The sequence below is a fragment of the Lynx canadensis genome, chromosome A1 (assembly GCF_007474595.2).
Source record: "Lynx canadensis isolate LIC74 chromosome A1, mLynCan4.pri.v2, whole genome shotgun sequence".
NCBI lineage: Eukaryota > Metazoa > Chordata > Mammalia > Carnivora > Felidae > Lynx > Lynx canadensis.
The window spans coordinates 85606557-85618487 of NC_044303.2; the positions used below are offsets into that span (position 1 = coordinate 85606557).

Here is an 11931-nt window from a genome sequence, read left to right on the forward strand (position 1 = left end):
TAACAGTATTTTGATAATAATCTGCCAACATTTTGATCTTCCACTTTAATTCTACCTTGAATTTTAAGTATTTTTCTCTTCCAGAGAGATCTCTTTGACTAAAATCTTTCACTTACTTTCCAATAACATTATTAACATAGTTTTCTTTCTGCAATTTTTCAATATTTTTCTTTCCAGACGTTTTTCTTACATTTGGAGGACTATCATGAAGTATAATAATTTTAGAAATGGTATGATCTCATAAACTATTACCAAATGACCCTATGAACTTTATTGATGAATCCTTACATTAAAAAAGATTTATATACATTCATGTTTGGTATATTTATATTTGATCATAAGCAAACAATTCCTCTCTCCATCTCTCCTTTCCAAATGGGGGTATTAATGTATTCTTATCTCCATCTTGGTGACATTTTATAGACCATGAATGCCCTAGGCCTCTTCCATGCATGGTTTGAGTAGAGAACAGGCTCATGCCTTGGGTTTTAGCTCATGTTTCCCCATCATCAGGGATTAAACAGGAGCTGGCAACTTACTGTAACACCTGAGTGTTGCTGTTACTGTAAGGCCAGGATCCATGACAGGAGTCAATGCAGAGAAAATACACTCAGAGCAGTAGAGACCCTTCCACATAGACATCAGGAGAAACAGAGTCACTTTTGTGAGATCTCACCTCCTTGGGGGTTCCAACACCCATTCACTTATGCTTAATGGGTAGAAGGACGACACCACATAGTCAGGGTGTGAACAGAGAATAACTAGTTCCTATGAGAAAGCAAACATCCTGGTTTCCACTGTTTCCCTCTAATGCTGTTATCTTACTTTGCATCTTACTATGATTTATGTCAATCATTAAGCCAACTTAAGTGTGCCTTCATCCCTTGTTTCCTAAACTTTGCAAGGTTTTGTGCGTCTTCCTAAAGGTTTCTTCTCTTCTTTATGGAATTCTGGTTCACTAACAGCAAACTTCTTTAAATCCTATTTAAAGATTTTTCCTATTCTCCTGAAACATACAGGAATGTGAGAGTGTGCATGTACGCATGCATGCACACACACACACACAGACTTCTCCATCTCAGTGGAAAGCAACACCATCTTTTCAGTTGCTCAAGCCAAGAATCTGGTTGACTTCTCTCTTGATTTCTTTGGCCCTCATCCAAACCATCAGCAAACCCTTGGTTCTACCTTCAGAACATATACAAAGCTTAGCCAGTCCTAACCACTCTGCTGCTATAACTAGTCTGAACTTCCATCCTCTTCCACTGAGTTGCTACATTCGGTTCCTAACATTAGCTGTACTCCAGCCCTTTGCACATCCATTATGGATGCTGCAGCTGGGTTATCCTTCAGCTCCCAAGACAGTACTTTGCAATGACTTTCCATTCAACTTAGATAATCTTTACAGCAAAACTTCAAACCCTGGAGTATCTGAACACCAGCTCCTTACCTGATTCTGATTTTGTGTCCCTCCACATGCTTCTGTTTTTATCTTCCTCCCTCTATCCTGGCACCTAGGCTGGGTTTACATCAGACAAGGCACTTCCCACCATGGGTCTTTCTCCCAGATGAGCCCTCTACCTGTGGTTCCATTTTCCCACATATCTCCTTTACTCATCCCATTTTTTTCATTAATCCTGCTCAAATCCAACTTCTCAGTTCAACTAAACTGTCTGAATCACATTGGAGTCCACCCAGAACCCACTCTCCCAGTCCCCTTTACCAGGCCCAATGGAGCCTTTTTTTTCCAATATTGTACTTAACAATTTCTAAATGTATTCTATTATATTGTTGTCTTATTTATTGTGTTTATTTTTGTTTGTTTGTTTTGCCTTTTATTGGTGGAATGTAAGCACTCTGAAGGGAGGGATATCGGTCTATTGATAACAGTATTTCCAACATATCTCAAGCACCTCAAATACTGGTTTGTACATGGTTATCACTCAATTCATATTTGCTGAATAATAAATGATTGACTTTCAGGGGAAGCATTAAATCATAGATCTAAAAGTGTTTTCTGAAATGTAACATATTATACTATTATAATTATTATTTTATTATTATTACTATTATTTATAAGTACACAATCACTGTCCAGTAAAGTTTAATGTCAAGTGCTAAATGAGTAGAATCCATTTTTAGGTATACAGAAAATTTGAAAAGAAGGATCAATTTGTGAAGGTAATAAATTCTAGGAACATGATGACTTGCCATTCCCAGGTATGGTCCTATTGAGCCTCCTGTAGCTTTGATTCCCTATGACAATATGCCAACACTTTTGAATTATGCATTACCTCATATGCACTCTGTATGCCACCTTTCATACCCACTAAGGGTGTGGGGAGAATTCTGTAAAATTATATGGACTAAAACCTTTTTTTAAATTGAATCTTTCATGCTTTATGAGACCCTCTTGATCTGAGGTTCACAGAAGAGCCAACTCCAACAGCTAAAGGGTATCTTGGGTCTCCTCTCCTCCCCATCACTTCTTACCATCATGCATGTCTCTGTTATTATACATTGGACTTTTTGTCTGGCCCAGGTCACTTTAAGGAATGACTAAAATCATAAAGAATGATTCAAAAGTCAACTGCAAGCCTTAGATTCTAGTTTTTCTGAAGCTATAGCTCTCAGAGTTAAGTTTACAGTTTAACAAGACTGCATAATCTATTCAAATAACTAATTTGATAATTTCCTACTCCACCCCCTCAATCAGGTGACTGGTTTGTCAAGTGAGTTAACCAAATAAGCTAATGATTCTAACATGTTAAGAAGGTCCTGAATGAAGAAAAAAGGGAGGAGAGAGATATATGGGGCTGGTTGGACATAGGAAGTGAAATAGCTGCAGTAGGAGTTAGAAAGAACTTAGCAAATTTAGAGTTGTAATTTCAACTCTTAGTGTCCCAAAGGGCACAGAAATTGGGAACGCTGGGATTTATTAAACCTGTCTGCTCTTCAAGCATGGACCCCTCCATGCATATTTTCTGTGCGCTACTGGGTCCCTCTGTGGAATTGTTCAACAGGGAAGAGGGAACAATGGAGGTGGTCTGAATATGTATCCCATACACATTCTAGAAACCTACAAGTTATATTGATTCATTTATATGAAATATCCTCTTTGTTCCCTGACTCTGTAACTATATGTACTCAAAAGTACCCAAATAATCCTTTTGATAAATTCTCTAACTAGTTGATTCAAACTCGTCTGATTTTTCTCTGATATTTCTTGGCTGATTGCATGGATTCAATTTCTATTTATCTATTTACTTTAGTATTATTAAAAAAAATCCAACCTCATGATGTCATATTTGCCTCAATAAGGGCATTAAAAACATGGTCATGTATCCACAATCTAATAAAGTTAGAATTTCATAATAACTGCTCAAATTACCTCTAGGTTTTTTTTTTCTGAAACTATAAGGTATAAGTTAATATATGCTGACATCTTCCTTTCAGATCTAAAAATAAATAAGTAAATAAATGAATTAAACAAAATAGTTCACCCTATTAGCTCCTTAAATTAATAATAAAATGTATATTAGTTAATGCATTTATGACATTTTTCACTAAGACAAAGAGTTCTTTGTCATCATATATAAAATTTTTAGTAAAAAAAAAAGGTCAAAATTCTTTTGCTAAGGAGGAAAAAAGGAAAAAAAAAAAGCATGATCTTATTCCATGTAGTATGGAACTGATTAGTCCTCAATTGTTTTTCAGGCACATAAAAATTCTTGGTAACAGGGGAGCAAATGGCCCATCAGGATTTATGTTTATAAAACAACAATGGATTGAGGCTTTAGTTTTACTTACATGAAGTAATAAATCTTTTTTTTATACAAGGGACAAATTATCATGGTACTCATTTTTTGTCTGGACCTTATGGGAGATTGAACACAATGTGATAGATATCTATAGCACACCTCAGTGTATGTACTAATGACCCCTGTGGGCTCAGAAGTTTTCCCAGAGCTTAAGGCTGTTGATGAATCAAGACCACCATTATAACACCTCCCCAGTCTTTCCTCAGGAGAGCTACATCATACTATCATTGCCCTCAGCATAAATATTGTGGTCAATTGCATTTAAAGAGGAATGAGCCAAGCCAAGGAGAGGTGCTTTCATTTCCTCCACATCTGGAATTACACCTGGCTAGAACACCCATGTGAACTCAGTAGTCATGGAGAGGGCATTGTAAAATCCCATGGAGGTCCTCCACCTAGATCTGTACATTCTGACTTCTGACTTTTAGTGGAACCTGGTGCATACAAATAAAGATGGTGAGTAGATTTCTGGATTTAGGTACTCAACTCATAAATCTGCAGTTATCTTTTGGTTTGTTTAAAAAAAAGCTGTATGATATGAATCAAAGGAACACAAAAATATAAAATGAGGAGTATCCTCCTTGCTCTTGGAAAGTTTATGAATTATGACAGACAGACCAAGAGAAAAGCTACACATAAGCACATATATCACAACTCATGTTATTTAGCTATAATAGAGCAATAATCTACCAATACAAAATCATTTTAAAAGATAAACAAGTAAAAGTGCTAAAGAGACAAAATATGAAGAAACACAATATACAAATTCCCCCCCTTTTTTTTTAATGTTAGAATTGGTGTCAAGGAAGATAGATTTCTCAGGCAGACATGAGAAAATGAGATCTGAGATGGGAGTTTCATTTTGGGGGAGAAAAAAAAAAGACATTGAAAAGGGTGTTCTCAGCTTCCAGGAGGGAGATGGGGAAATGTCATCCCTTGCTTGGGAAGATATAAGCCTGAACCATTCCTGCATCAAAACATCAATCCTAGTCCCTATCATCTGCCATTGCAGCCATTTTTTGTGAGCTTAAAACTCTTTATATGGATGCCTGGATGGCTCAGTCGGTTAAGATTCCGACCTTGGCTCAGGTCATGGTTTCACCTTGCTTGAGTTCCAGCCCCACATTGGGCTCTGTGCTGACAGCTCAGAGCCTGGAGACTGCTTCCTCAGAATCTGTGTCTTCCTCTTCCTGCCCCTCCCCCATTCATGCTCTGTCTCTGTTTCTCAAAAATGAATAAATGTTAAAAATTTTTAAAACTCTTTAATCTTTAAAAATACTTTGTAAATAAACTAAAATCTTTGATTATATGACCATCTGCTTTCCAGGAACTGAAAAAAGTACAATTTCTTTGACTTATGGTTTCAGTGTGGGCATTTTTGCCATAGAATGGTGCATTTGGATACAATGGTATTTCCAGTGTTTGACCAGCACCTACTGGGACAAATGTATTTTATCCTTTGGTACACACACACTGCCAAATACACAAGTTAAGCAGTTGTTTTACAAGGTAATAGTTCCCTTTGTGCAGGTGAGCTGCTCTTTTATTTCCAATTCCACACAAAATTATGTCTGAAAGACCAAATCTTTAGTGTGTGGGGAGAGGTCAGGTCTCTCCAGTTCAGAGTTTGATACAGCCTTTCAGTTTCTCTGGTTTTGTTCAATGAAGAGGAAATGCTTCTCCAGGGTAAGGCAAACCTGAAAGGCCATGTTAAGCAATTAATTGTTTATTCTTTTGAGCTGTGTCCATGTATAAATGATAAAATGATAGATGTTGCCCAATCTCTCTCCTCACCAGGAGAATAATGACAAATTCACATAACATACAGTGAAATTTGCTATGTGCAGGAACAGGTGCACAATTAGTTTAAATATGAAGATATTCACAGTGGTTATAGAAGGCTGTTATGAAGAGAAAACTGCATTGGGAGGTGGGGAAGGTGGGGAGGTTGTTCATGCAGAACCAATATGCTGAGAATGATCTCTACACAGAGAAAACTGATTCTATTCCTTTAAAAGTTTGAAATTAAAGGAAGAAAATATTTGTCCCATCCCCAGAACCATTCAGAAAATGACCATATTCCATATTCCCCATGAGAGACCTGTTTCTTCCATGGAGAGAAGTGTGTGCTAGCAGCTGGCCTCGTGGACCCTCCCTGTCAGAGCCCCAGGGGCAGGACAAGTGACTTCTGTCTCATTCTAAAGACAAGGAAAGAGTGGTGCCTGGGCAGCTCAGTCTAAGTGTCAGACTTCAGCTCAGGTGATGATCTCATGGTTTGTGAGTTCAAGACCTACGTATCTGCACAAAGCCCACTTCCGATATTCTGCCCCACCCCCTGCCCCTTCCTCACTCCCTCTGTCTCTCTTTCTCAAAATAAATAAACTTAAAAAATTTAAAAACCAAAAAGAGGCAGCATCCTGGTTGAGAGCTGGAATGGTGTGACATAATAACATTTATTCTGAGTTTCCATTGTTGCAAGTCTTTTTGTGAAGTCATTCTTGCCTCCCCATAGAAGATGTGAACACAGGTGCAGTGGGGGGCTCAGTAGGTTAGCGACAAACTCCTGATTTTGACTCAAGTCATGATCTAGTGGTTGGTGATATCCAGCACCTTGCTGGGCTTCAGGAGACAGTAAGAAGCCTCTTTGGGATTCTCACTCTCTGCCTGCCCTCTCTCTCTGCCTCTCTCTCTCTCTGCCCCTCCCCTGAGCTCCCTGTCTCTGTCTCTCTCTCAAAATAAATACATAAACTTAAAAACAAAGTTGTGAAAACAATTCAGGAGATTAGAACTCAAGTCATTTTGAAAGACAAACCCATGCCCTTTCATAAGCATATGGCTCATTTTCTGCTCCTCTTTCTACTGTTCTCTTATTTCACAGAAAACATAATTTGAGGACCATGAAGTTGTGCAGCTGTTTGTTATAAAACACTGACACCATTACAATGATTGAAAATTTGTTCCTGCCTTTCTTCCTACATCATGCCTTTTTTAGTTTGTTAATAAAATCAGATTTTCTTAAGTCAGATGGGACAATGATCTCTCTAAAGGAGGAATGACAAAGTTAAAAAGACATATTAACAAATTCAGAAAAATAATCATAGGGGAATTTCCTAAATATTATATTATACTAAATACATGCATGGGCATGTGTCCTATCTGATTTCATAATTCATGATTATTGATGATTATTTAATAAAGAAAGAATCATGTACAAATGAAAGCCTTGTTTAAAATGCATCATACTCTTGAGAAGTAGGTCTTTTTCAACAATTCAGTGCATACTTCCAGATATTGTTTCTATTTTAATGTACATTTTATACATAGAAAAATATATAATACATAGAGTTTGTGACCAAAAAATGGCATCAAGGTACATATAATCTGATTATACATTATATTTCACTTTTCACTTGTTTGAAATTAATCTAGGTTTTGGAAAAAAAATTGCAGGTGAAGTTATGTACCTATACTTATTTTCATTTAGTAGTTGTTTCTAGTTCATAAAATTGTCATTTTTAATCATTTCAAAAACTTTAAACATATTTTTCTATTATCCATTTCAATCAATGTTATAATAAAGTTTCTTGATTTTTATTTACATAATGTGGGTTAATAAATGCAAAATAGATTGCTAGATTCACAATTAATAAGTCATAAAAATAACATGTAATTTTAAATTTTATAATAGGTGTTTCTTTTGTTAAAATTACATATACAACCTCAAGATATATGTGTACTTTTAATTAATGATCTTTATAAAGGTTGTTCCAAAGTTAATATTCCAATTTATTCCTATCAAAAGTTAATGAGTTTATTTCCCCACACTTTCCCAGCTGTGTATGTATCACATCTTTAAATACTTACCAATCTAAAAAGTAAATAACTTTATATGTTATACTCTTAGTCACTAGTGAGAATGATTTTAATATTTTTAAATCATGTTTTGTAAATCATTTGTTTTCCTGTGAACTTCTTCAAGTCACTGCCTACATGTTTTTTCTACATGTTTTTTCTCCAATTTCTTGAAAAAAATTTACTAAACAAGGTAGCCTTTCGGCTGTCATATTGAATTGCTCTAGTATTATCATTATTCCTTAGGCTTTGTATTAGTATTTTCTGTGGTAGGATTCCTTATGGATTTTTTTTAAAATATGTAATCAACTTTATTTGTATTTTGCTTCATACCTTTTGATAGTTGCAACTTTAGTGAGATCTAAGATAATCAGGAAAAAAAGAGAACAACTATGATTCTTTCCTATATAGTAGTTTTATCTTTTTAATAAGTCTAAATAAGTTTTTATGGTAAGTTTTTATGAAAAGAATGAATGAAGGATCTATGGTCTGCCCACTCCAAATTCCTTGTCATTGATCATGTTTTAATTATTGCATTTCCGTAGTATGTCTGGATGTATATTAAGGATAGTTTCCTCTCACTAGACTTTTTTTTTCTTCAGAATTTCCTTGACTTTTCTCATGGGCTTATTTTCCCATTCCCTATTTGTATAACACATAACCTTTATGTGACATACATATAAACTTTCATATTTATTATATTTCTTTCATATTAAAAAATCCCAAAACTTACCTGTAAAATAAATAAGATAGTTTGATTATTACAATTTTAGATGAGAAAACTATAAAACGGTAAAGAAACATTCTAAGGTTTCATAATTGTCTCTTGTTGGCTAAAGGATTGTAACATGGGAGATTGGAGTTATAGCCCAAGATATTTTAAATCTATTCTTCTATATTGATCTGCAAGAGTTGTAGTTTATGTTCTCAAAAATACTTTGCTTTGAATGTGATTCATTCTTGGAATTGCAATTTGGTAGATGTTTCTACACACATATGTGATTATCACATCAAAGTTTTATTATTTGTTGCATAATATTGTGATTTTTCCCCTCAAACACTGTATAATACTTTGGAAGAAAAAATACTCTACTTCTTAAATACCATACCCAAATGAGAGAGAGCAAGAGAAAGAGAGGGAGAGGTGTAGAGAGGGAATAATTTTATGTGGATGTTGCTTTACTAATATTCTATTGTCTCATACATTATTTATCTACTCAGGTGCTGTAAAATTTCCTCAATAATAATACTGAAATAAATGAGATTTACCTTTTGAATTTTTTTTCAATGTCCATTTATTTTTGAGAGAGAGAGACAGAGTACGAGCGGGAGAGAGGCAGAGAGAGAGAGGGAGATACACAAAATGGGAAGCAGGATCCAGGATCTTAGCTGTCAGCACAGAGCCCAATGTGGGGCTCGGGCCCACAAACCGTGAGATCATGACCTGTGCTGAAGTTGGACACTTCTCCAACTGAGCCACGCAGGTGCCCCGAGATTTGCTTTTTGGATAAAGAGTGGATGATGTATTCTGCATATAGTGGAGATATTCTAAATACTATTAATTGGTTATTGTGGGGCTCCATCTGGGACCTTTGAGATTTGAGCAGGAACTTAGGAACATTTTCCTATCACTGGAATTAGAATCAATTCCAGCAGTAAAGGAAGAAGGTTCTCAGTTCCATTCCCTGGGTTCCAAACCAGCTCTGCTCCTTTCTAGAAAATGATAATTTGCTTAACACATATCTGTGTCAGTTTCCTTTTCTGTAAGTCAGGAATAAAAAGAGTGCCAACTGCAAATCATTGTAGTTGGAGGTTAAATGAGTAAATAAATGTAAAGAAGCACAGAAGAATGTTTGGCTCATTGTAAGTGTTCCCTTATAATGGATATAAGTATTATTAGTATCAATATTCCTCTCAGGTGCAGTAGAGATGGATGGGACCAATGACAGCACCCAGGGAAATTTCATCCTTTTGGGGTTTTCTAACCATCCCCATCTCGAGAGGATCCTCTTTGTGGTCATCTTGATTGCATACCTCCTGACCCTTGTGGGCAACACCACCATCATCCTGGTGTCCCGGCTGGACCCCCACCTCCACACTCCTATGTACTTCTTCCTCACCCACCTATCTTTCCTGGACCTCAGTTTCACCACCAGCTCCATTCCTCAGCTGCTCTATAACCTGAATGGCCATGACAAGACCATCAGTTACACAGGCTGTGCCATCCAGCTCTTCCTGTTTCTGGGTCTGGGTGGTGTGGAGTGCTTGCTCCTGGCTGTCATGGCATATGACCGGTTTGTTGCAGTCTGCAAACCCCTGCACTACCTGGTGATCATGAATCCACGTCTCTGCATGAGCTTAGTGTTGGTGGCCTGGGGCTGTGGTGTGGCTAACTCCTTGGTCATGTCCCCAGTCACCCTGCAGTTACCCCGCTGTGGGCACCACAGTGTGGACCACTTCCTGTGTGAGATGCCTGCCCTGATTCGGATGGCCTGTGTCAATACAGCTGCCATTGAAGGCACTGTCTTTGTCCTGGCAGTGGGCATTGTGCTGTCACCTCTAGTGTTTATCCTGGTGTCCTACGGCTACATTGTAAGGGCTGTGTTACAGATTCAGCCAGTATCAGGGAGACAAAAGGCTTTTAACACCTGTGGCTCCCATCTCACAGTGGTCTCCCTTTTCTATGGAAACATCATCTACATGTACATGCAACCTGGAAACAGCTCTTCCCAGGACCAGAGCAAATTCCTCACCCTCTTCTACAACATTGTCACACCACTCCTGAACCCCCTGATTTACACCCTCCGAAACAAAGAGGTGAAGGGGGCATTGAGGAGAATGCTGCTGGATAACAGAGGGGTAGGAAAGGATTAAGTGAAAATGAAAGACCAACATCTCCATCTGGCTGTCACTCCATCTGGGGCCAATGATGGCATCTGAAACTGTTGGAACAGACCAGACAATAATCTTAATCTATTCTTCCCAACTTATATAACTTTTCTTAGACTTCTATAACTGTTTCAGTTCCAATACTATGTTTTAATGAGTGAACTGCACAACACATAGCATTCCAAAACCACCAAATGATCTATCAAACAGGTCTGAAGAACAATGTGTGATGAATAGTTATAAAGATGAGTTTTCACAACTTATACCAGAGTGCCAAATAGAAAACTACTTTTCATAATCAGATTTTTTTTTCTTTTTTGTTGCTTGTTTTAAATTGGCTAACTTTCTGTTTTTTTTTTTTTTTTTTTTTTTTTTTTTTTTTTCCAGAATGATCACAGATTGATCACTTCTTTTACATGACAGCCATCCAATATGGGAATTTAACACATTGAGTATTTTTTTTTCAAATTCTCATCTGAAGCCTTTCATCAAATCATATTTTTTCTACCCTTTGTCCCCCAAGTCGGGTTTAAATTTTAGATAAACCAAGAAGTTAACTTGTACAAATGACATGTGGGTCATTCACATCTTAATGTACTATTATTTCTCAAGTATGTTTTTATTTCATTGGTGAGAAAAACCTGATATTTATTAAGTTCCTACTATGAGTCAGGTGCCCTTAATTCATCTAATCATCTCCACATTTGTCAGAGATCAGCATGATTATCATTATCTTTATTTTTACCTATGTGGTACTTGAGACTTCAGGTTAAATCATTTGCTCAAGTAGAAATGAACCAGAGATTTACTCCAAGTTTTGTCTGACCCCCAATTCCTGCTGCTTCTACTGCTACAAGAACGTTTAGAGAGCAAAAATCCTTAAGCATTTAAGTTGTCAAAAACCCTGTAGGTCTGGGGCGCCTGGGTGGCGCAGTCGGTTGGGCGTCCGACTTCAGCCAGGTCACGATCTCGCGGTCCGTGAGTTCGAGCCCCGCATCAGGCTCTGGGCTGATGGCTCAGAGCCTGGAGCCTGTTTCCGATTCTGTGTCTCCCTCTCTCTCTGCCCCTCCCCCGTTCATGCTCTGTCTCTCTGTGTCCCCAAAAAATAAATAAACGTTGAAAAAAAAAATTAAAAAAAAAAAAAAAAAACCCTGTAGGTCTAAGGAGCATGACTTATGTAATACAGAGTGTAGGGGACAAAAAGTTTCCTGGACGTTTTTCATGTCCCTGTCTTGGTCTGAAAATCAAACTGACAAAGATATATTAATTAGAGAAAAGCAGACAAATTTGTTTGATGTAAGTTTTACATGACATGGGAGCTTTCATAAGGAGGTGAAAACCCCAAAGTATGATTGTCATGCTAGATTTG

The 11931-nt window shown here is 37.1% G+C and overlaps 1 protein-coding gene across 1 annotated transcript; it reads left to right on the forward strand.

The window, feature by feature from the left end:
• Nucleotides 1-9602: 9602 nt before the first annotated feature.
• On the forward strand, nucleotides 9603-10547 carry LOC115513551 (olfactory receptor 2W3). Its single transcript, XM_030314785.1, has one exon. It carries the CDS (start codon nucleotides 9603-9605, stop codon nucleotides 10545-10547), a length of 945 nt encoding a protein of 314 aa, XP_030170645.1.
• Nucleotides 10548-11931: the final 1384 nt, after the last annotated feature.

What these genes read in the sequence shown, in the direction of transcription:
- LOC115513551 (XM_030314785.1), top strand. Translation starts at nt 9,603, where the DNA reads ATGGATGGGACCAATGACAGCACCCAGGGAAATTTCATCCTTTTGGGG.